We start from the raw sequence: 24,230 nt of genomic DNA, 5'->3' as shown, positions 1-24,230 counted from the left end.
CAAAGCTGGACATGTGTGCAATGTTTTTTTTTATATATATATATGTTCTCCTTTCAAGGCCTTGACCAGAAAGTGTGATCTATGATTTCAGAATAGGCTTTGTATGGATTTACTGGGCTGCAAAGAACTGATCTTGTGTCTTTGGGCTGGTGAGATAGAACAGCCATTGTATTTGCCTTCTCTTTCTGGCCCTTGGTACTCTGCCCAGGGCACACTGCTCACCAGCCCTGCTTCAAACCTTCCTTGAGTGTTTTTGCCTAGCTGGAACGTGTTGTTGAACTCTGATTATGCCTCTTGCTTGTCTGGATGGAGGACTGAGAGAGGGGTGAGTGGGTGGGTGGGTGGGTATAGAAGCTAGCCTATTGCATAAAGGTAAACTTTGCATTATATAATAATAATAATAATTTATTATTTGTACCCCGCCCATCTGGCTGGGTTTCCCCAGCCACTCTGGGTGGCTTCCATAGAAACCAAAAATACAGTATTGGACCAGTTTTGTCTCTGGTGGCCATCTCTGAAACTGGCCAAGGTAGCTTTGGGACAGAGTTGCTCTTTCATCATGGTGCAGAGAAGAGGTTCCTAAAACATAGCATCACTGCCAAAGCATCCTACATAGCAAACTCATTCTCCAAATGCTGATCCTTGCACAGTCCAAATGGCTGTGTCTAGTATCCATGCCAAAGAGGGAGATGTGGACAAGCTTGGGGGAATTGCAATGTTTGCTGAAGTACAAAAAAACAACAACCAAAGGTGGAGAAGAAACTCCCAAAAAGCATCTTAGTGAAGGCTGAGCATGCCAAGTGGACCCGGAAAAGTGTTCAGGTTGGTGGGTTAGATGGAAAACTGCAGAGAGAGGAATAGATTGGAACGGATTGTCTTGGGAAAAGGTGTGACTGGCTGGCAGGAACCCTGAGCAGGAACATTCTGCATGGCACCATTTTGTTGTAAGTCCCACCTAGAATCACAGAATCGTAGCATTGGAAGGGACCATGAGGGTCATCTTTTCCAACCCCCCTGCAATGCAGTGATCTTTCACTCAACATGGGGCTTGAATCCACAGCCCTTCGAATAAGAGTCATGTATGCTACAGCTGCCGCGAGGACCCTTCTGGCCCAAAGATGGAAAGTACAAGATATACCAACTATACAGGAGTGGCAGGCGAAGTTGACAGAATATGCAGAACTTGCCAAACTGTCAGGGAGGATCCGGGACCAGGGAGATCAAAGATACCAAAATAACTGGAGTAAATTTATTGAATACTTAAAGAAGAATTGTAAAGAGGTCAAGACACTAGCAGGATTGACATAATACCTCCAATGTATAATAGTAGTAACTTGAGAATGATATGTGTGATGGAAAGAGGATAAATATACCAGTTGTGGGGAGGGAGGGGGGTCGTGACTTGGCAGAGTCAAAGGAAATGTATGGTGCTATTACAATTTGTTGGAAAAGAATAGGTAAGGAAAACAATAAAAATTCACTTGCAAAGTAAAAAAAAAAAAAAAAAAATAGTTTGCCCCAATGGCAAGCCTTGGCTTATGACTGCTAAGGTTAAATCTTGACTGGCTCTGGTAACCAGGCCTTTTAAAGCTTAACCTCAACAATAGCTTATTTTCTATTTTGAATGTTATTAACTCCTATAAGAAGCAGCCTCAGTTTTCACAAATCAATTGAATGAAGTAGTCAATCTTTTTCAAAGCCATACCACTTCAACTACTGATATTTTTTATTTTTAATTAACATAATACTGCTAATAATATACCTGCATGTTGCGAAGCAGCTTGTTGGGCAGAAAGCAAAGTTTGAAACCTTCTCCCTGACATCTTACTTTTCTACATGCAGGGTATGTTTGGGAGGGGGAGGGGGGAATCATGTGAGCCTTCACTTGTAGGCTGAAATGATACCACCCTGAAGCAGATTTATTTAATTTACTGACCTTTTCATTTTCCTTTCAATATTTCCAAACTACCTCTGTATTTGTTTATCAGCTACTCAACACATAGTGATAATTTCTCTGGGAAACATGCAAATAGGAAGAAAAAATTTAAAAACCACTATATGGGAGAAACACCATGAGAATGGGAGTTAAAATATCTCCCTGCTGCCCGTGGTGAGCAAGGAGTCGAATGAAACCTGCTCTCTTCTCTGATAGAACCCTGTTCTTTGTTATTTCTTGGGCCTCATCTGCATTCTACATTTAAATCAGTATCATACTGCTTTAACCAATCACAGCTTATCCCAAAGAATCCTGGGAACTGTAGTTTGTCAAGGATGCAAGTTAAAAAGATTGTTAATAGAGGTGTTCCATGTTCTGTGCAGGCGCGCTTTGAGGATATCTGTGAAGGTCTTGTGAAGAACATCATCTCTGGGGATCAGTAGTTCTACAGAATAACCTTTTTCTTTGCACAGGAAAAGTTGCTAATGCGTGCTGCTCGCCGTGAAGATCAGAAAGCAGCTGACCGCAGTGGCTTAGAAAAGTCCACCCCAGTGGCAGAGAGCAAGAAAGGTAGTCATGGCTCCTCAGCGACTGAATCAGCCACCCTTATAACTGATCAGTGCAGTCTTCTAAAGAGAAAATACTGTTCTGATGAGGCCCCAAACACTGACCCACCTAGCAAAATTATGAAAAGGGGTAAGCTTTCTTTAAAAAATATAAAGGAATCTATTTTAGCACTGAAGTAAAGTCGGGGACGCGGGTGGCACTGTGGGTTAAACCACAGAGCCTAGGACCTGCCGATCGAAAGGTCAGCGGTTCGAATCCCCGCGGCGGGGTGAGTTCCCGTCGTTCGGTCCCAGCTCCTGCCTACCTAGCAGTTTGAAAGCACCCCTAAGTGCAAGTAGATAAATAGGGACCGCTTTATAGCAGGAAGGTAAACGGCGTTTCCGTGTGCTGCGCTGGTGCTGGCTCGCCAGACGCTGGCCACGTGACCCGGAAGTGTCTTTGGACAGCGCCGGCTCCTGGCCTCTTGAGCTAGATGAGCGCGCAACCCTAGAGTCGGTCACGACTGGCCCTGATGGGCAGGGGTACCTTTACCTTTAAAGTGGCAATGCCAAAAAAAAGGATGGCTTATAATTTTTGAGAAGTTTGCACTTTCTAATTTATATGGCTAGATGCATTTTTAAAATGTTAATTAAATTTAAATAGCAATACAGTACACCTCACCATAGTGTGGGAAGACTGAGGAGGTCACCTGAGTACCTGCTTAGACTTCCATCCAGATGCTGACGGCTGATAGGCCATTTCCGGACCTTCATCCCTTCTGAAGTTTCTTTATTTAAATTGGGCTTAGACCTGAGAACCTTTCAAACAGGGGGTGGTTGTATCCAACAAAGTTTTACTCGCAAGGCATTAAGGGAAAATCAAATCAATATGTTCTATAAAGTAAAGGTAAAGGGACCCCTGACCATTAGGTCCAGTCGTGGCCGACTCTGGGGTTGCAGCACTCATCTCGCTTTATTGGCCGAGGGAGCCGGCATACAGCTTCTGGGTCATGTGGCCAGCATGACTAAGCCACTTCTGGCGAACCAGAGCAGCGCACGGAAATACTGTTTACCTTCCTGCCGGAGTGGTACTTATTTATCTACTCGCACTTTGACGTGCTTTTGAACTGCTGGGCTGGCAGGAGCCAGGACCGAACAACGGGAGCTCACCCAATCACAGGGATTCGAACCACCGACCTTCTGATCGGCAAGTCCTAGGCTCTGTGGTTTAACCCACAGCACCACCCGCGTCCCTGATAATATGTTCTATAGGTGGTATCTAACACCTTCAAAAATAGCTAGAATGTATAAAACAAAACATTTGTTTTTTTCTGTTTTGTTGTTGTTGTTCTGATGTATCAATAAAATCTATTTTTAAAAATGAAATTAATGGACCTGCATTAGTGATGTTCATTACTTTCAGTAGGTCTACTCTAAGTAGGACTAGCATTTGATACAAATCAGGATGTCTTCAAATAGAGGGAAGAGCCTAAATTTAAATTCAGTTGTAAAATCTGAATATGTACCTTTTTGGAAATGTTACTTGTAGCCAGGCTACATGATGTGCAGAAAGAGGTGGTAGATTGTACCACTTCACATTGCATATGCCAGGGTTGACTACATCTTCACATGAAAAAAACCACCACCCCCTATGTGTAAAAAATTAGCCCATCAGAAAGTGAGAGAAACTACATGTAGGAAAGTCTTGTTCATTATTTAAAAAAAAAATGCCATGGGGTTGGAGGATTCTAAAATACAACAAATCCCTGCTCTCTGAAGTGGCACCATCCAGAATTTTACCACTGTATGTTCTGCATAGGGACGCGGGTGGTGCTGTGGGTTAAACCACAGAGCCTAGGACTTGCTGATCAGAAGGTCGGTGGTTTGAATCCCTGCAATGGGGTGAGCTCCCATTGCTTGGTCCCTGCTCCTGCCACCCTAGCAGTTCAAAAGCACTTCAAAGTGCAAGTAGATAAATAGGCACCGCTCTGGCGGGAAGGTAAACAGCGTTTCCGTGCGCTGCTCTGGTTCGCCAGAAGTGGCTTAGTCATGCTGGCCACCTGACCCGGAAGCTGTATGCTGGCTCCCTTGGCCAATAAAGCGAGATGAGTGCCGCAACCCCAGAGTCGGCAATGACTGGACCTAATGGTCAGGGGTCCCTTTACCTTTATGTTCTGCATGTGGATTAAATGCCCCCCTAAACACAATGGTGTGGGGTGAGTGACAACACTTTTCTCTAAACTATAAAACTTTTGTATTAAGCACTTATGAATGTTAGACCTTTGAACCTGCAGACACGATTGTGATGCCCAAAAATGTGAGGTGCAAATGGTGGGTTCTTGTGGGAGAGACGATTGTTAAGTCACCAATTTCGATTGTTTGGCGTTTACACATCTGTGGCCAAGTGCACACTTTTAACTCCAATATATGCTCCTTCCAGTTCTGTAATGTGTGTGTTTGGTTTTTCTCCTTCTTTGTCCCCCCCCCGCCCCCCCCATTTTTAACAGATGCAAGTAAGGGGAAAGGATCCGGTGCTGGGAAGAGTTCTCTGTTTGGATTTGTGGAACCATCAGATATGGAGTGTTCGTTGTGCATGAGGTAACCATTACTATCTTCTTGTCTAAAATAGGTGCAGGGAACTTTTCTGCAGATGTTGATTGACTACAACTCCATGCTTGCTGGGGCTGATGGGAGCTGGCATTCAGCAACTTCTGGAGGGCCAGAGACTTCTTGTGGCTCATGAGAAGACTCTCCCCAGAGTCTGCAGAGGAGGGTGGAGGAAACCCCAAAGAGACCAGAGGCACAGCAGGGCTCTGTTTAGGCTGCCCAGCCTCCCTGCCTAACAGCTGATGTGCAGGGTCACACAGCAGCAGCAGCTGCTTTCCCATGTGTCCTCCAAATATTTTGGTGTGGATTGGAAAGAGACTGGGGGGAGGGAGCTGGAGAGCAGGGGAAAATAGGCTTTTAGAGGCTTTTTAGAGGGTGTTCCCTACTTTACACAATTCCACTTAGGCACGCAGGGGCCCAGAACGTAACCCCCATGTAAGTGGGGGGGGGTGCCTGTACTTCTTAAATAGGGTCCAAACCAGTGGACCTTCCACTCATCAGCCTAACTGACTCACAACTTGCTTGGGGAAAACAGGGCTGGTTTCCAGCCTTATCCCACCCCTGAGATCAAAGCAGCTTGCTCATTTCCCTGGTAGCCCCCCTCAATTTCTCAAAGCCCAGGAACTCCAAGACAAACTCACCTTGCATTTCCCAGACAGCTCCATTATAGTTTATTCAGAGCATAAAGGCAGACCATGCTCCCCCAAGTCTCTTCCAGGGGTGGAAGAATATGCTGATCTCTTATGACTCTGAGCCTAACCTTTCAGTAACTGGATTCCAAGCTTCTAGGGATTCTAGAGCGCTGGGACTGGCAACCACACATGTATCAACAGTCGGATTATGAAACTTTATCAGAAATAAATGAGTCTTGAAGAAAGAGACAATGTACATAATTTTTTAAACCAAGAAAATCTTTAATAAAAATAATTTTTTAAAAAAGAAAAAAATGGCGGGGGAAAGCAGGCAACAGGTCAAACAGAATGCAAAATAAATCAAAGTGCTTTGGCTGTATAGCTGGACTAATCCTAGCCTTTAAGCCACAGGACAGTATTTTTGGTCTACTTACAAGTAGGCAGCAAGGATGGTCAGATCCAGCCTGGATCCCTAATGGTAAGAGGGACCATAGCTGCAGCTCAGCTTTTAAAGGCTTTCTCTCCTCTCCTTGGAGGAAGCAACCCATGGCTCTTTCTGACCAGTGACAGCCACAGTCAGTTTGTCAGATATGTCACACCTCCCATATGGGAAACCCAAGTACCCTTTTGCATTTGAACAGAACTGGCAGGAAATAGGTGACAGACCGGCTTAGAGAAATGGTGGAAGCAGGAGATCTGTCCTTTGTGACAGATGCAAACCAAGGTGCAGTGTTAACTCAGGAATAGAAACCCACTTGAAACCAATTCCGGAACCTGCTTAATGCTAACCATGGTTGATGGTTGTGCCAACATAACCCTGAAAGCTGGAGGGTGGAATTCAAGTTCTTCAGGAGAGGGAATGAAAAGGAATGTAAGCATGAACACCTAGAAAGAATTGTTCAGGTTGCTAGGCAGGTGATAGGTTGCCTGAATTGCTGGAAATCCATGCAACTGATTTGGCATCGGTCTGAGTCTTTTTACTTTAACTTGTAGAGCTTGTCATAATTGCCCATAAGGAAATTCAACGAAATCTGCATACTGTATTTCCATGAACCAGTAACCCAGTGATCTCATCTCCAACCGGCCCAAGCTGTTATTAACCCAGTTTGCCCGCCCAACTAAGTAATGTAGTTGGCCTACATCCAGGGAGTGAGTCAGGGACAGACCAAGAAACCTGCATAAACACCTGCAGCACACCTAGGTAATCGGACAGAATTTCTCCGAGGCTGCTTTTTAATCCTCTCCCCTGATCCTTCTCCATAAAACACATTCAGACTCGTACCCTGAACTGCGTTGAACTCAGGTGCTTGAATCCTCAGCCTTGTTCCAGGTGAGCTAATAGAATACAGTCGTACCTCGGGCTACAGATGCTTCAGGTTGCGTTTTTTCAGGTTATGGACCTCCGAAAGCCGGAAGTACCAGAACGGGTTACTTCCGGGTTTTGGTGGTCACACATGCGCAGAAGTGCTAAATTGCTTTTGCTCATGCGCAGAAGCGCAAAATCGCAACCCGCACGTGCACAGATGTGCTGCTGCGGGTTGCAAACTTGCATCCCGCACGGATCACGTTCGCGACCCGAGCTTCCACTGTAATTTTGGCTGCTCTGCTGGAAGTGACAAGTTGCTGGAGGAGAGGACTTTCAGGCCCACCCCAAATATTAAAACTTTCAGCCGCCGCCACCGTATTAACATTTCAGGCCCCCAATCTATAACAACTTTCAGCTGAGTCATGGCTTTCCCCAAAGCAGCCTGAGACTGTAGTTTGTAAAAGGTGCTGAGAATTGTTGGGAGACCCCTATTTCCCTTTCAGAGCTACAGTTTTCACAGTGCCCTGGGAAGAAGGATTGGTTGTTAAATCACTCTGGGAAATGTAGCTCTGTGAAGGGAATAGAGGCCTCCTAGCAACTCTCAGCATCCTTTACAAACTGCTGTTCCCAGGGCTCTCCATAATATTGCTTTTAACTGTATAGTGCATGTGGGGCCCTAGACACATAAAATAGATTTCTACTTATATGATTTCATAGTTACACATATGCACACACGTAACAAGGAAACCCTATACAGATCATCTTCTCCACTATTAAAGGAACTCATTCTCTCTGTGGATCCTTATATAGTTAATATGTGACTATTGACTATATAACACAAACAAAGGGACATCAGTAGGTTCAGGGAAATCCCAGGATTTGGAAAGAAATAAAAAAATTAAGGAAGGGACACCTCAGTCAGCCCAATGAGGACTGAGTATGCTCAGTGATCAAGGCATTCTGACTGATTTAGACAAGAAAAATGAGGAAACTGAGTGGAGTATCCTCCAAAAGGGTAAGGCTGGCTGGCTGAAACTCCGGAAAGGAAGACCTCACACAGCAACATTCTGTTGCTGTTCTACTTGTAACACTCCTGATGTTTTTGGTCCTTGGGATGTTTGGAACTTCACCCTTGCCACATTGATTGTTCATGGGTGTCAACTGCTGTGAATTCCCATGCCTTCCATTATTCCTGCTAAAAGATTGTATTGCTTTTCTTTCCTCTCCTGATTTTTCCGTACCAGGGTATTCTACGAACCTGTCACCACCCCTTGTGGACATACCTTCTGCCTGAAATGCCTTGAAAGATGTTTAGATCACAAACCAAATTGCCCCCTGTGCAAAGAGGGTCTCTCAGAGGTGAGCCTGTGTTGCTTGCGTCTTGTCACTGATGTTTCTCTAAATATTGGCATGCACCTAGGGTGGGTTGGGGACTGAAATGAGTCATGAAACTGGAAGGACTCTATCGCAATGGGCAGAACAACTGGTTTCCATGCAGGAGATCCCAGGTTCAAATCCCTCCATCTCCATGTAGGGCTAGGAATTCCCCTCTGGAATAGGCAGCTTCCTGAGTTCCTGTATTGAAATGCTCCTTTTGCCATAGCCTATGTTAGGCATTCTGCTCATGCCCCCTCAACCCCTGCCCCTCTTGGCTTATGAAATACAGCAGAGGGAGAGTAACTGGTTGGGTCCAGTGGTTAATGCTTCACTGCCTGAGGGGGTGGTCCCTGCTGCTTCTAAAGAAACTGGCTCTGGACCCTAGGGATTGGAACAGCTATTGACCAGTTGCCAATAACCCGTTTTGGGGGAAGGTGGTGGAGAAGCCTGTAGTGAGGCAGCTGCAGGCATCATTTGAGGGCGTGGATTATTTGGATCCATTCTAATCTGGGTTCAGGCCTGGCCACAGAACTGAGTCGCCCTTGGTTGCCCTGATGGATGACCTTTGCAGAGAGCAGGACAGGGGTGGGTGTGTGTGACTTTGCTCCTGCCGCTTGATCCTTTGTTGGCATTTGATACCATTGACCATGGTATCCTGCTGGACATTCATGCTTATACAAGTCAATCCCAATGCTTAATGGGACGCGGGTGGCGCTGTGGTCTAAAACACAGAGCCTAGGGCTTGCCGATCAGAAGATTGGTGGTTTGAATCGCCACGACGGGGTGAGCTCCCGTTGCTCGGTCCCTGCTCCTGCCTACCTAGCAGTTTGAAAGCACGTCAAAGTACAAGTAGTTAAGTAGATACTGCTCCGGCGGGAAGGTAAACAGCATTTCCTTACGCTGCTCTGGTTTGCCAGAAGTGGCCTAGTCATGCTGGCCACATGGCCTGGAAGCAGTCTGCGGACAAACACTGGCTCCCTCACTCTATAGAGCAAGATGAGCACCGCAACCCCAGAGTCGTCCACGACTGGACCTAATGGTCAGGGGTCCCTTTACCTTTCCCCGATGCTTACAAATACTGGTGTGAATTTTAATCCATTTTAACATTTCAGTCCATTTAGCATTTAACATTTTGTATGTTTTAGGTTCCCTGCTAGGTATAAAAACCCCTACCATGTCCAGGGCATGCAAAGCACTGTGTGGAAACCCTCCCCCCCACCTGCCTTAGGCCCAACCCCATCTTTGCCTGCCCCACACTTGATGTCAGGTGTAGAGCAGGTAGCAATGCTTGGTCGGTGAGCATGGTTTCTTTGCACCCGGAAATCACACAACTCCCCGCCCACTAGTAGAATTTAGCATATTGGGCTTCTGCCCCAGAACCTATTGATTCAGACATGTTAATGGCACTATTATTTGCTTGTCACATTTAATTCCATACACCCTTGAAAGGGCTCCAGGTAGATACAAGGTAGGGCAGTTTCAGAGGCCCTCAGGCTGCCCCCACTAAAGGCTTGTCAGCAGTCTGTTAGCTAGAGGACAAAAAAAATAAAATAAGCTGAAGCTGAAGATTTTAACAGGGGAAGCTGCTCTAACGGAATCCTGAACATTTCTAAACCAAGCCTGAGAGGAATCCCTGTTTTCTGTTCCAGTGTTTGGCAATGAGGAAACACTGTAAGACAGTGCTGGTGGAAGACTTAATAGCAAAGTACCTTCCTGAGCAACTCACAGAAAGAAGGAGGCTCCATGAAGAGGAAATTGCTGAACTTTCCAAGTATGTCATATGTATTTTACCCAGTCCCCTCCAAGTGGATTTCCCCTCTTCCACCTCCCTTCCCAATATTTAACCCTCCAGGAGTGAAGAGTTATGAAAAGTGTCAGAAAGTTATTCTGTTGACGTAGAACTGACCCAGTGCATTGGGGGAGAGAATCAGACCCTTACCTCAAATACACTCAGCTATCAACCTACCAAAAAATGGTTTCATGTAACAAATGTTTGCAATAGTTCTGTATAATTATTTTTAAATACAGTGGTACCTCAGGTTACATACACTTCAGGTTACATACGCTTCAGGTTACAGATTCCACTAACCCAGAAATAGTGCTTCAGGTTAAGAACTTTGCTTCAGGATAAGAACAGAAATCAGGCTCCGGCGGCGCGGCAGCAGCAGGAGGCCCCATTAGCTAAAGTGGTGCTACAGGTTAAGAACGGTTTCAGGTTAAGTATGGACCTCCAGAACAAATTAAGTACTTAACCTGAGGTACCACTGTAGATTCATGGATAAGGGTTATAGCTAGCTAATTCTTGCTTACAGTAAATCCACTGAAATTAATAGACCCATGTCCGTTAATTTCAATAGATCTGCTCTTGAGTGGCTACAACCATAAGTGTTTATGACTTAAGGTTTGACCTGAAAGTTTTGTTTCTTAATTATCCTGTCAGCTGGGGTAGAATTCCTTTGTGCCCAAGGTGTTGTTGGGGTTTATGCGAGCAAAGTATAGTGAAGCAATAAAACTTATTCACCTGAAGGTGAAGGCTTAGGAGAATTTTCTGACTGTTGCCTCCTTCAGAACCAGCTCACCCATTAGGCAAGGTGAGCCTGCTACTTCAGGCGGCAGGAGCCCCCAGGAAAGCACACCCACAAGCAAAGTGCCAACTCTATCTGTGCTGATTTTGGGCAAAATTGCGTCCATTTGGGACAGGATTTCTCCCAAAATTGCATGAGACCTTTTGGCGCTGATGGCAGTGCCTAATCTCTGCCATGCTGGATGGGGCAGAGCAGGCAGTGACAGGAGCAGATAGATGGTGGCAGGAGAACCAAGGCAAAATTGGCACTTCTCAATAGTGGCACCCTCCCTGTGGAACACCCTCCCTTCAGATGTCAAGGAAATAAACAACTACCTGACTTTTAGAAGACACCTGAAAGCAGCTCTGTTTAGGGAAGTTTTCAATGGTTGATGTTTTAGTATTTTTGGAAATGTGCTGTGAACCGCCCAGATTGGCTGGGGAAACCCAACCAGATAGGCTGGTAATAATAATAATAATAATAATAATAATAATAATAATAATAATAATAATAACAACAACAATAATAATAATAATAATAATAATAATAATAATTATTATTATTATTATTATTATTATTATTATTATTATTATTATTATTATTATTATTATTATAAAGCCTATCAGTCTTCTCTTGAATCTCTCTCTGGTTCCAGAGGGGATTCACATAAGCTTTTAGCATTCTCAGAACCAGTTGGTTTTTTTAATTAAAAAATGTTTAGAGGTACTCTCATTTTGACTCAAAAAAAATAAATATAGTAAATGGACAAAAGTACAGAGATTCACCCCTGCGTCCCCACAGAAAAAAGCACTGCTCAGAACTCTCACACCAAGCAGGCTTTGGTACCCTATCTCCTGCAACATCTCTGTGCAGAAGTCTGCATTTGCAAGCTCCCCTTCTCTGTTCAGTTGAGCGGAAAGGGTAGGAACACGATGTGCCATCCTGGTACAAGATAAGGGATCACAAGCTGCGACCTTGATTCTCTCATCAGCAGTACATTGAAAAGATAATCCTCTGTGCCCAACAGATCATAAACAGGTGTTTGGAGAAGGACAAGAGACTGGGGGAGGAGGGGCTAGTTCTGAATAACCCTCCATGCGCTGCTGGAGAGGTTCAGCAATGTGTAAGCTGTGCGTGGGTTTCATATGGCTGATGTACTCACTGATTACACTGTATGTCATGCACCAAGCCCCCCGGGGGAGCCTTTTTAGCTGGGCAACGGGAAAAAGCCTGCTCTGTTGGAAATTGTTGGGATGTAGGGATGTACCCATCCCTAATTTAGACTGCATCAAGATGGCTGGGGTTGCACAGGTTGGGTTTTGCTCTATGGCTGCATTCAGACAACATTTTCTTTACATTTCCTCCCCCCCCCCAATTTTTTTATTGATTTTCCAAACATCAAAAAAGGAAAAAGGAAACAAATAAACAAACAAACCAACATAGATCCTAACTGTAATAGTTCCATTTTTGTTAACATTGCTGGGTGACTTCTTCAAATCCCCCTGGCTGAGTTTCTATGTATATCATTGTAACGGTTTTCCAAAACTATTTTCACATAAAATTTACTTAGTCAATTAACATCTTTCTTTCTTTTCATTTTAACTTTAAACATATTGTTCTATAACATGACATATTTAAATCCTAGGCCAATCTGGTACTTGCAAGTATTTCTATTTTAGTTATCTTAGCATATTTAGCTAAGTAGTCTTTAAATTTCGTCCATTCCTTCTGGCATTCCTCCTCCTTCTGGTCGCGGACTCTTCCGGTCAGGTCGGCTAGCTCCCCAAAGTCCATCATCATCATCTGCCATTCCTCCACTGTTGGCACTTCTTGTGTTTTCCAATTTTTAGCCAGCAAAATTCTAGCAGCAGTTGTGGCATACAAAAACAATCTAACATCTTTCTTGGGCAATTCCAAACCTATTATTCAAAAAAGAACATTTTCTTTACATTTCCTTACCTGATAGGCCACATGCAAACCATACATTTAAAACACTGTGGTGCTACTTTAGGCAATCATGGCTCCCCACCCCCACCCCAAAAAAATCTGGGAGGTGTTAAAACATTTACCACCACCACCCTTGGGGAGTGTTGGCTATCACTCGTATAGCTGTCAAGTGTCCCTTATTTGAAGGGACAGTCCCTTATTCCAGCGCCATGTCCCGCTGCTGTCCCTTATTGATGGATGTCCCTTAAATGTCCCTTAAATTTCAAAGGAAGCAGCTCCTCAAATCACAGGTGGATGAAGCCTGTGACCGTGGGACTCGGCGGGCACCCTTAGCGCCCCCCAACCCACAAAGGAACCCATAAACGGGCTCTGAAGAGGGGGAAGTGGCACGGTGCTGTGAGTTAATTGCTTTTTCTGTGGAGCGAAGCCGCATAGTCGTTGCCGGAGAGCGCTGCCTTTTTCCTGGGACAATTTGGCATCTAAAATAACCAACCGTGAGTACTGGAACATTAAATATTTGGACTTCAAATAAGAACTGGCGAAATAAAAAGGAATTTGGACTTTAAAATTAACCCTAATTTGGTACTGAAACGGGAAGGTTTAAACAGGAAGTCACCCTTCCGTTTCCTTGTAGTCAGAACAAAGCAAAGACAACGCAAACTAGAGCCTTAAAAATCACTTTTAAAGGATCGACTCTCATCATTTAAAATCGCTGAACCCCCCTTCGGTAGCAGGAGAAGAAGGGGGACTTTTTCCTGAGCCGTTTAAACCTGCAGAAGTGAAGCTAAAGCAAAGTAATTTTCCACCGTCCTGACCCTGGAGCGGGGTGTCAGATTTGATGTTTGAAGCTCATTGACCAGAAATAAATGCTTTGACAGATAGTTAAGAGAAAATTGTGACTCCATTGTTTCCTTTCGTCTTTTAAAAGAACAAATATGGACAAAATATCTTAAAAAAGAAACTTTGTTGCTATTGTTTTCAAGGAAAAGAACAACCAGAAGTTTTTCCCCCTAGAGGGGAACTGTGAAATTGTAACTAAATCCTGGGAACTTGCAGCTGTTACTGATTACAACTGTGGGAAAGGATTTGTGACCTTGTAGGACAATGCCTTTAGAAGCACTGTTGGGTGCTTTCTGTAAAATAAATGCCCTATTGGATCAGTTAAGTCAGAAGACGGATTTTATGACTAATGCGGCCAGAACCTTTGAACAGGTAGTGGGAAACTATATGGAGCCCACCCAGGAACTAAAACAGGAGCGTGCCATGACAGAACACCTGAAAGAAGAGGACCTTGCTGAATCTTGGGTGCCAGGGATGGAGGGACTTTTGGCCCAGCAGGAAAATGAGCCTTTGGATTTGACAAATGAACTTGGAAAAAACCAGATTTGGAAAGACAAAGTTTGGCTGGAAATGGGGGGTTGGACTGACCCCCCTATGCAGGGTTGTTTGGACTTTCCGAATCTGGCAATGGGCCGTCAGAGGTTTGGAGCTGTTGGGACTTCCAATCTTGGAGGGAATTTGAAACATGTTTTAAAATACCACATGGAGTCTAGTCTGGACTATGAGAAAGGGGCTGATTTGTTGAAAAGGGTCAAAAACACTACCAAACTGGAGTTCCCACGAGTGAAAGGAAAATATGAAGAAGAACTGCGGTAGGGACATGGAAGAGATTTGAAGGCCTCGGATATAAGATCACCAGCTTAATGTGCCAGACTAATGGGATAAAAAGGACTGACAATCCCGGGACCGAGGGGAGGGGACGCTGGAAGAAGATTGGATTGTTTTTATTCTCTTTTTTATCATCAGAAATGTTTTATGAACGTTGCAAAAATGTTGAAATGAAATTACTTGGCTCTTGTAAGAATGTTTAAAGAACTAGGTAAAAAGGTAATGGTTATGAGAAGCTGGTAAAAATAAGATTTAAGTTTTAAGGTTTTTTATAAGATAAGATGAAAATAGATCAAGGTAATGTAATGACAGAATATTATGAATTATGGAAAGGATTTGCTGTGACAATTATTAATCAAGATACAAGAGATGGGAGGAGGAGGAGGTCATGGAAAGAAGGTAATGAAAGTGGAGAATTTGAACATGATGGTTTTTTTCTGTTTTTGTCTTTTTTCTTTGTAATTTTGTCTTTTTTTTTCCTTTGTAATTTTAAAAATTCTTTTTTCAATAAATATCATTATAAAAAAACAACAAAGGAAGCAGCTCTTCTCCCTCCCTCTCTGCCGGCCAGGGAGGTGGGAGGCTCCAACTGTGTTGCTTGGCTGTGTTGCTCACCCAATAAGAAGTCTAAGAACGACTGGGGGTGGAGCTTGCATGCCTTGTGTGTGGCTAGTTAATGCAAGCTGAGGGGTTTTTTGAATGCTGGACGCCATTTTGTTGCACGTGCTGCTGCAAACTTTGCAGTGCAAAGCCAGGCCGGGGAGCCATCTTAAGTTGAGGCTGCATAAGCCTTGTGGTGCATGTGATTCAGATTCTATTCAGTTGAACCACTGGTTACAAAGTTGGTTGGACAGTGTTCTCAAAGCTACCAGCATGAGTTTGACCAGACTGCACGAGGACCTGGAACAGGTGAGGCTGCAGGTCCCTTATTTTGGCTGCTGGTCCCTTATTTTCAAATCTGTAAGTTGACAGCTATGCACTCGTAGCTGAGTAAGATTGTCTTCCATGAGCACAGTCTTAAGAGTGAGTCCGTAAGTGACTGTGGAGGCCAAATCTGGATCCACACGTCCTTCCACAGTGGGGACATTGGTTTCCAGGCAGGAGTTGATCACGGCGTGGATTTGACAAGCATGCCTTCCTCTTAGTATGTTTCTCCCTTGCGTCCTTAGTTCAAGTGTCTTCAAAGCTCATGACACCTTTGGTAAAGGCTATTCTCCAATTGGAGCACTTGCAGGCCAGGAGCAAGGATTCATTAAGAATGAAGTCTGTTTTTCTCTGAGAGGACCCTGTTCTTGGGTTTAAGCAAACATGGCTTCCCCCAAAGAATCCTTGGAGGTGTGGTTTCCCAAGAGTGCTGAGAGTTGTTAGGTGACCGCCTATTCTCCTCACAGAACTAAAATTACCACAGAACTAAAATTACTGTAGCTCTGTGAGGGGAATAGGGGTCACCTATCAACTCTCAGCACTCTTAAACTACAAGCCCCAGATTCCTTTGGGGGGAGCCATGACCATTAAAAGTAGTATAATACTGCTTTAAATACATGGTGTGGCCTGAATATGGCTATGATCTTTCCCACAACATAAAAAAACCACCTGGGAATCTAGTGGAAGTTTAGTACCCATTCCCTGTTCATTGTTTCCAGAGAGAGAGAAAATCAGCTTGTCACCCTGTTAGCTTGGAAAACAGCAGGAGTTGTGTGTGACTAAATATGAAGCGGCATCCCAGCATACACTTCTTTCTCACCATTTAAAAACTAGTGTTCCATTGCAGTATATTGGTCAAAAAGCCACAGTCCCATAACACAACAGATACTGCAGCATAAAAGGGATGTTAGAAACTGAGACAGAAGCGCCAGGAAAAACTAACACAATACAGTGGTACCTCTGGTTACGTACTTAATTCGTTCCGGAGGTCCGTTCTTAACCTGAAACTGTTCTTCACCTGAAGCACCACTTTAGCTAATGGGGCCTCCTGCTGCCGCTGTGCTGGTGCCGCGTGATTTCTGTTCTCATCCTGATGCAAAGTTCTTAACCCAAGGTACTGTTTCTGGGTTAGCGGAGTCTGTAACCTGAAGCGTTTATAACCCAAGGTACCACTGTAAACCCCACATATGAATGCAGACGACGGCTAAAAATCTAGTAGATCATGTTCAGAGGCGACCGGTTGGTTGAAGGAATCCAGGTCGGAGCCAAACAGTATAAACTTAAGGCTTTTGCAGATGACTTGGTTTTGACATTACAGGAGCCAGAATCTAGTACGAAAAGGGTGTTAGAATTGATTCAAGAATTTGGTCGGGTGGCAGGATTTAAATTAAACAAGCAGAAAACTAAGGTTTTGGAAAAAAACTTGACAATTTTGGAAAAAGAAAGGTTTCAGAAGGAGACAGAGTTAAATGTGGTTAAAAAGGTGAAATATCTAGGGGTTAATATGACGGCTAAAAACCTGAATTTATTTAAAGATAACTATGAAAAATGTTGGTCAGAAATCAAAAAGGATTTAGAAATTTGGTCAAAACTGAAGCTTTCCTTGTTGGGTCGAATTGCTGCTATAAAGATGAATGTATTGCCAAAAATGTTGTTCTTGTTTCAGACCTTGCAGATTGTGGACAAGATGGAATGTTTCAAGAGGTGGCAGAGAGATATCTCTAGGTTTGTCTGGCAGGGCAAAAAGCCCAGAATAAAATTTAAAATATTAACTGATGCTAAAGAAAGAGGGGGGTTTGCCCTGCCAGACATGAAACTGTATTATGAATCAGCAGCTTTCTGCTCGTTGAAAGATTGGCTACTTCTAGAGAACACTGATATTTTGGATTTGGTAGGGTTCAACAATGTGTTTGGGTGGCATGCATATTTGTGGTACGACAAGGTTAAAGCTCACAAAGCTTTTAAGAACCATATTGTCAGGAAGGCAGTGTTTAATGTCTGGACAAGATACAAAGATTTATTAGAAAGTAAGACCCCAAGGTGGTTGTCACCAATGGAAGCTAAGGCTCAGAAAAGACTCAATATGGAGGCCAACTGGCCAAAATATTGGGAGATAGTAGAAAAGGATGGAGACACATGGAGATTGCAGAGTTTCGAGAAATTGAAGGATAAAGTGCGGGATTGGTTACACTATGGGAGGTTTTTAATAAGGATAAAAAAACAGGTTTCCAGGTGGAAAAATCGAAACTAGAAACAGAACTGTTAGAACCAAAAACTAAGGTACTTTCAAGAATGTATAACTTGTTGTTAAAATGGAACACTCACGATGAAACGGTTAAATCAGCTATGATAAAATGGGCGCAAGACATTGGCTACAATATTATGTTTGCTGACTGGGAACGGTTATGGACCACCGGTGTGAAATTCACGGCATGTAATGCCTTGAAAGAAAATATTATGAAAATGATTTACAGGTGATACATGACCCCAGTCAAGCTTGCAAAAATATATCATTTGCCAGACAATAAGTGTTGGAAATGTAAAGAAACTGAAGGAACATTCTTTCACCTTTGGTGGACGTGCCCAAAGGTTAAGGCCTTCTGGGAAATGATCTATAATAAACTAAAAAAGGTATTTAAATATACCTTCCTTAAGAAACCAGAGGCCTTCCTTTTGGGCATTGTCGGCCAAATGGTGCCAAAGAAGGACAGAACTTTTTTATGTATGCGACAACAGCTGCAAGAATACTCATCGCAAAGTACTGGAAGACAGAAGATTTGCCCGCTCTGGAAGAATGGCAGACGCAACTGATAGACTACATGGAATTGGCAGAAATGACTGGCAGAATCCGAGACCTGGGAGAAGAGATAGTGGAAGAGGACTGGAAGAAATTTAAAGACTATTTGCAAAAGTATTGTAAACTGTATGAATGTTAGAATGATGCAGGATATGAGGATAACATGGCATTAGTGACATATTTGAGAGGAATATGCAAAATTGGTTTATAAGAACAAAGGTGAAATTTGAACAATATTACGTCAAGCTCAAATAATTGATAAATAAAGGGGGGAAAATTGGAGACATAATAGTTGAAATGTATAATACAAAATAAGATTTGAAAGAAGGTGAAGTTTTGCTGAATAAGATCTTGTAAATGAGAACACAGAAAAGGGAGATGTGAGGGAGTCAAGAAAGAGGGTTATGGAAATAATACTTAAGAAATTGAATCTTTTTCTTTTTTTCATGTCTTTTTATGCTTTTTCTCTGTTTTCTTGTATGCTTCGTATGTTTTTCTTGTATTTTTTTGTTTCTTTTTGATTGACTGCGATGTTGTTTTTCTCTCTTTTGTTGTGAATGTGAAGTTGGTTATATTGTTTAAAACCTTTAATAAATATTTTATTTAAAAAATAATAATCTAGTAGATCAGCAAAACAATACAAAAAACCAGGAACTGTGGGCTTTCTCTCCTAGTACAATATGAAGAAACAAACGATATTCTGAGTTGATCGCCGCCCTCTCTGTCAGTTTAATATTTGCCCCTCTTCCACACCCTGCCTCTCTTGTGTTTTGCATTGTGAGCAAGTGTGGCATGTTCAGAGTCTTAACCCAAAGGTTTGTCCTGCAGCTTGAATAAGAACGTACCCATCTTTGTCTGCACGATGGCCTACCCGACCGTCCCTTGCCCGCTGCACATCTTTGAACCATGCTACCGACTGATGATCCGCAGATGTATGGAAACTGGCACCAAGCAGTTTGGGATGTGCCTTGGGGACCCTGTCAGAGGGTGAGTGACAGAGAGCATGATGCTGTTATGTGCTGCTAGACCAGCTTTGCCCAACATGAGTCCCTCCAGATGTTTTGGACGTGGGGGGAGGGGGAGGAAGGGTCACTGCGCAGTGGTAGTGCACAATTTTCCTGTATATCCAGGTAGGGCTGAGAGGGGCTCTTCTCTGAATACCTGGGGACCTCCTCCCAGTTGGTGTAGACCAGAGGGGAATAAGCTTCTTGAGTCCAGGGGCCACATTCCCTTCCCAGCAGGGGCTGAATTCCAGTGGTGGGTAGTACCAGAGGAAAATGTAGGTGGAGCAACAGGTGAACATTTTGCCTTTGTACAACCGGGTAGTTTGTGCACACACTCACCCTTTCCTCCACCCAGGGAAGCAAGAGGCGTTGTCAAAATTCAGGGCACATTCCAGCCAGGCATTGTCATGGACTGGTTAGGCACAGAGGAATGGTGGGAGAAACCAGCTGAGGAACCCCCAAGTGAAGCTGGCTCAGAGCCTGCGGAGTGGTGGTAGGGCAAAGATGAATGGCCAGAGGGAGAAGAGGGGGCAGAGTGTGGGGAGGAGGTGTTGGAAGCTGAAGACGCAACAGGGTTTAGTGAGCAGGAACAGGCTGGGGCAGAGAGCGGTCCAGAATCAGAGGCAGAAGGGGAGGCTGTAGAGGAGGGGGGCCAAGAGGCAGAGAAGATACCAAGTAGTCTCCCTTTCCTGCTGCGACCAGCTCCCCTCCATCTTGGTTGCCCAATACCCACAGAGATATGAAGAGGGCAGAGCAGAGATACAGAAGGTGAGGAAGGCTCAGGCTCCTTGGAAGAACCCGGGAGGAGACTTAGCTGTGGGAAGGCAGGGACCTTCAGTCCTTGCCACTCCCTTATAGGGGCAAGATCTACCAGCTGTGCTCACTAGGCCTAGCCTCCTGAGCTGTCCCCCCCCCCTTTAATAGCTCACACTGATGCTGTGTGAGTTATTACTGACCTGCTCCTGGTACCCAGCCCTGACAGATATCAACACTCAATGAGGTTGCAGCGCTGGGCCAATGAGGCATGTGGTGTGGAGAGAGTCATGAGGGCCAAATAGAGAGGCTTGGAGAGCCACATTTGGCCTTTGGGCCTGAGGTTCCCAACCCCTGCTGTAGGCAATACTGAGTGAGATGGATCAATGGTCTGATTAGACAGCTTCCTATGGTTCTGTGGACCACAGGCTCCATCTTGCTGGGGGTAAATCCTAAAATGTCTGGAAGGACACCAAGTTGAGCAAGTCTGAAGTAGACTGCTGAATGTCTTCACCACTGACCTGTGGAAACTGCGGCCAGAAAAGAGTAACTCTTGTTTCTTTACCTTGTCCTTTCTGGCTAACAGATTTGCAGATTATGGCTGTATGCTGGAGATAAAAAATGTTCAGTTCTTTGCTGACGGCCGATCTGTGGTTGACAGTATTGGCAAGAGGAGGTTCAAGGTGTTGAAGCATGGCCAACGCGATGGATACAACACTGCAGACATTGAGTACATAGAAGATCAGAAGGTGAGCATTGACTCGATGTGCCAGAGCTACAGCTTCCAGAGTTCCCTGGGAACAGGAATTGTTGTTAAACCACTCTGGAAACTAGAGCTCTATGGTGTCTCCAAACAACTCCCAGACCCTTTAAAGCAGTGTTCCCCAACCCCCGGGCCGCGGCCCGGTGCCGGTCCGTGGATCAATCGGCACCGGGCCACCCGAGGAACTTCAAATCATTTCACTGTGGCGGGCGGCCGAGGCGCAGAGCATTGCGCCCTCTCAAGCCCGCCCATTGTGTGACAATAGCGAATGAAAATTCGCTATTGTTACACTGATGCTCCTCCTGGCCAATCAGGGAGCGGGTCCTCCCACTTCCTGATTGGCCGAAAGGCAAACCTCACACCATTGGCCGAGGAGGAGGCGCCACGGGAGGACTGAGGACTCGAGGTCAGAGACACGGGGACTGAAGAGAAGCTGCCGTGAGGTAAGTGCACGGGGGGGGGGGGACTCAGCTCAAAACAAGCGGGCCACGGAAAAAATATCAAACATTTACCAGTCCGCGGCGATAAAAAGGTTGGGGAGCACTGCTTTAAAGGACTACAGCTCTTAGAATTCTTTGCAGGGCGCCATGAACGTTCTCCCTCGGGAGGTGGTAGACTCTCCTTCCTTGGAGGTTTTTAAGCAGTGGTTGGATGGCCATATGTCATGGATGCTTTAGCTGAGATTCCTGCAGGGGGTTGGACTAGATGACCCTTAGGATCCCTTCCAACTCTGCGATTCTCTGATGCATAGTAGGGATGTGGTCTTGTGCCCTCCCTTGACCATAGGACCGACAAGATAGTAACAGGACTACTTTGTTCCTTAGGCTTAGGGAAGGTGTCTGTCATGGCCTTGGCTCTGCAGACCCTAATTTGTGGAGTCCTGATGTTCAGTGGTCTCCTGCCTACCACTCTCTGGTTCAGTGGGCCCCAGTATCTGGCTCAGAGCCAGGAAGCCAGTCAAGCCCCTCAGCCAGTGGACCTGCGGCTATTGATTCAGTGTCGTGGCCACCACTGCATTCTGGGTTCCTGACATATCCATGCTTTCTTACTGCTTTAATTTAATTTAATTTAATTTAACAGGATTTATATACTGCTTCATCAAAACCTACCTGGTTTACATAAATATATACATTAAAATTACCAGGTAAGGTAAGTTGGGTGGAATATTTTTTTAAAATAAAACCAGCAGGTTCAAAGAGAAACATATATAAAATAAAACTACATGTCAAATTCACATGTCTGGGTAGGCTTGCATCATCATCATCATCATCATAAATTATAGCAGGTGCCAAAAACAGTACAGTAAAGGCAGCTGCTTAATATCAATTATTTATTACCAGTATCATTGCATAGCCCCCTTTCCTCCAAGGAGCTGATTGTGGTATACTATTTTATTCTTGCAACAACTCTGTGAGGTAGGCCAGCTTCAGTGAGGAATGCCTTGACTTGAGCATCCCAAATCCAGCCTACAATCTTGACAACTAATCCAGGTGCCTGGGTTTCTTTGTTAGAATCCCTCTAAAACTGTTTTCCCCCTGATGCTCCCTGGTGATACCTCCTGGGATAGCTCAGTTTGGTAGAGCATGAGATTTAATCTTAGGATTGTGGGTTCAAGCCCCACATTGGGCAAAAGATTCCTGCATTGTAGGGGGTTGGACTAGATGACCCTTGGGTCCCCCTTCCAACTCTACAACTCTATGATTCCAGGTGCAAGGAGCAGAAAGTGCCGAGCTGAAGCTCCTTCACGAGTCTGTATATGACGAGGCCTTCAAGTGGTTTGATGCCCTCGGTGCAGGGCTCAAGGGTCGTATCCTCGGTCACTTTGGTCCAATGCCTGCCAAGGATTCAGATCCACAGGTTGGTACAGGATGTAACACTCCGGCAGGGACAAGAATTTGAGCTCACTCAATTTGCCCAGTTCAATCCCAGGCGTCTCCAGGCAGGCCTGGGCGTGTGAAAACCTTGGAAACCTGGAGAGCTGCTGCCAGTCTGTGTAGACAGTACCAAACTAGATGAACTGATGGTCTGGCTTGGTATAAGGCAGCTTCCTCTATTCCTTAACCTTGGAGTGCACTGTTTAGAACAGAGTGATGCTTTGCATGCCATCCTTGCATTTTTTGTGTGTGTATTTTACGTTGGGTATAGTTTCAGTTATTTAATTATATGAAGCTTATTCATGTTGTTATATACCGTATTTTTCGCTCCATAAGGCGCACCGGACCATAAGGAGCACCTAGTTTTTAGATGGGAAAATCAAGGGGGGGAAATCTTATTCCCCCCCAGCCCCAAAGAGCAGTGGACAGGCTGCGCGGACAGTCTTGCTCTCCCAGCTTCAGCAAAAGGAACCTGAAGCCTGCGGAGCGCAGCGGGAACTCACTCTGCGCTCCGAAGACTTCAGGCGGCTATCCCTCTTGCTCTCCAGGCTTCAGCAAAAGCAACACGAAGCCTCCGGAGTGTGGAGGGAGCGCTCCCTCTGCGCTTGGTAGGCTTCGCGTTACTATCACTGAAGCCAAGGAGCCTGCATTCGCTCCATAGGACACACACACATTTCCCCTTAATTTTTGGAGGGGGAAAAGTGTGCCCTATAGAGCGAAAAATACGGTACGTTGCCTTTTAATTTAAGATGTTACAATTAGGTTGGCGGTTCCTGAATACGGGGTTCCATCCTGCCACTTTCTCCAATTATTAACCATGGCTGTTAACAATAATGCTTGCTCTTCCTTGCAGTGCAACCCCAATGGCCCTGCCTGGTGCTGGTGGATCCTTGCTGTCTTTCCTCTTGAGAGCAGAGCACAGCTCCCATTTCTTGCCATGACATCCCTGAAAGACCGTCTCCTCGGCATCAAGCGCATTCTTGACTTCATGGCCAACCCGGGACCATGAGGATAAGCGGCGCAAGAGATCCTGTGAATCCTGTTAGAATACTCGAGCGTCTCTCGGCTGTTTCCTTACACTGATGACTTCTTGAGCTTTCTCTCCTGCTATTACATCTCATTGTCTCTTCGCCAGCTGAAGCAAGATCTGCAAGGTTAAGCTTCATGGGTGGAAGAGGCCTTTAGCTAGTTGCAATGATGTGTTAACAGAGAATGATTTTTTTGGAGCGAGAAATGGCTCTAACATCAACACAGCAAAAACTATAGCTACTGTGCGGGGAGCATGCAGCACGATCCCAAGCACGTTCTACTCAGAAGTAAGTCCTGAAAAGCGTGACAGGTCTTCACTTCCATGTAACCACCCTGAAGGGCTGCAGCCTTAATGTTGCTGAGTTGATTCTTCAGTTCAAAAAGAATTACCAATGTTTCCATAAATATATAGATATCTTTCTACATATATGCATAATGAAAGTGAACAAAACAGATGTGAACTTTTTTCTTTTTTTCTTTTTTGCTATAAACAATTTTTTTAAA

The 24,230-nt window shown here is 44.7% G+C and overlaps 1 protein-coding gene across 2 annotated transcripts in view; it reads left to right on the top strand.

Moving 5' to 3' along the window:
• Positions 1-24,230, top strand: part of LONRF3 (LON peptidase N-terminal domain and ring finger 3) — a 44,292-nt gene extending 20,062 nt beyond the window's left edge. The window contains exons 5-12 of one of the 2 annotated variants that reach the window (XM_081179008.1): positions 2,410-2,506; positions 4,989-5,079; positions 8,271-8,385; positions 10,053-10,174; positions 19,132-19,290; positions 20,647-20,809; positions 22,531-22,680; positions 23,551-24,230. In XM_081179008.1, the coding sequence (XP_081035134.1) occupies positions 2,410-2,506; positions 4,989-5,079; positions 8,271-8,385; positions 10,053-10,174; positions 19,132-19,290; positions 20,647-20,809; positions 22,531-22,680; positions 23,551-23,706 (1,053 nt within the window). In that variant the 3' untranslated portion in view covers positions 23,707-24,230. Of the gene's footprint in view, positions 1-2,409; positions 2,633-4,988; positions 5,080-8,270; positions 8,386-10,052; positions 10,175-19,131; positions 19,291-20,646; positions 20,810-22,530; positions 22,681-23,550 lie in introns of both variants that reach the window. The other variant, XM_081179007.1, reaches the window with a different exon arrangement.

The sequence above is a fragment of the Podarcis bocagei genome, assembly GCF_964188305.1.
Source record: "Podarcis bocagei genome assembly, chromosome: Z".
NCBI classification, from domain to species: Eukaryota; Metazoa; Chordata; class Lepidosauria; order Squamata; family Lacertidae; genus Podarcis; species Podarcis bocagei.
This window is presented reverse-complemented; position numbering and strand designations above follow the sequence as displayed.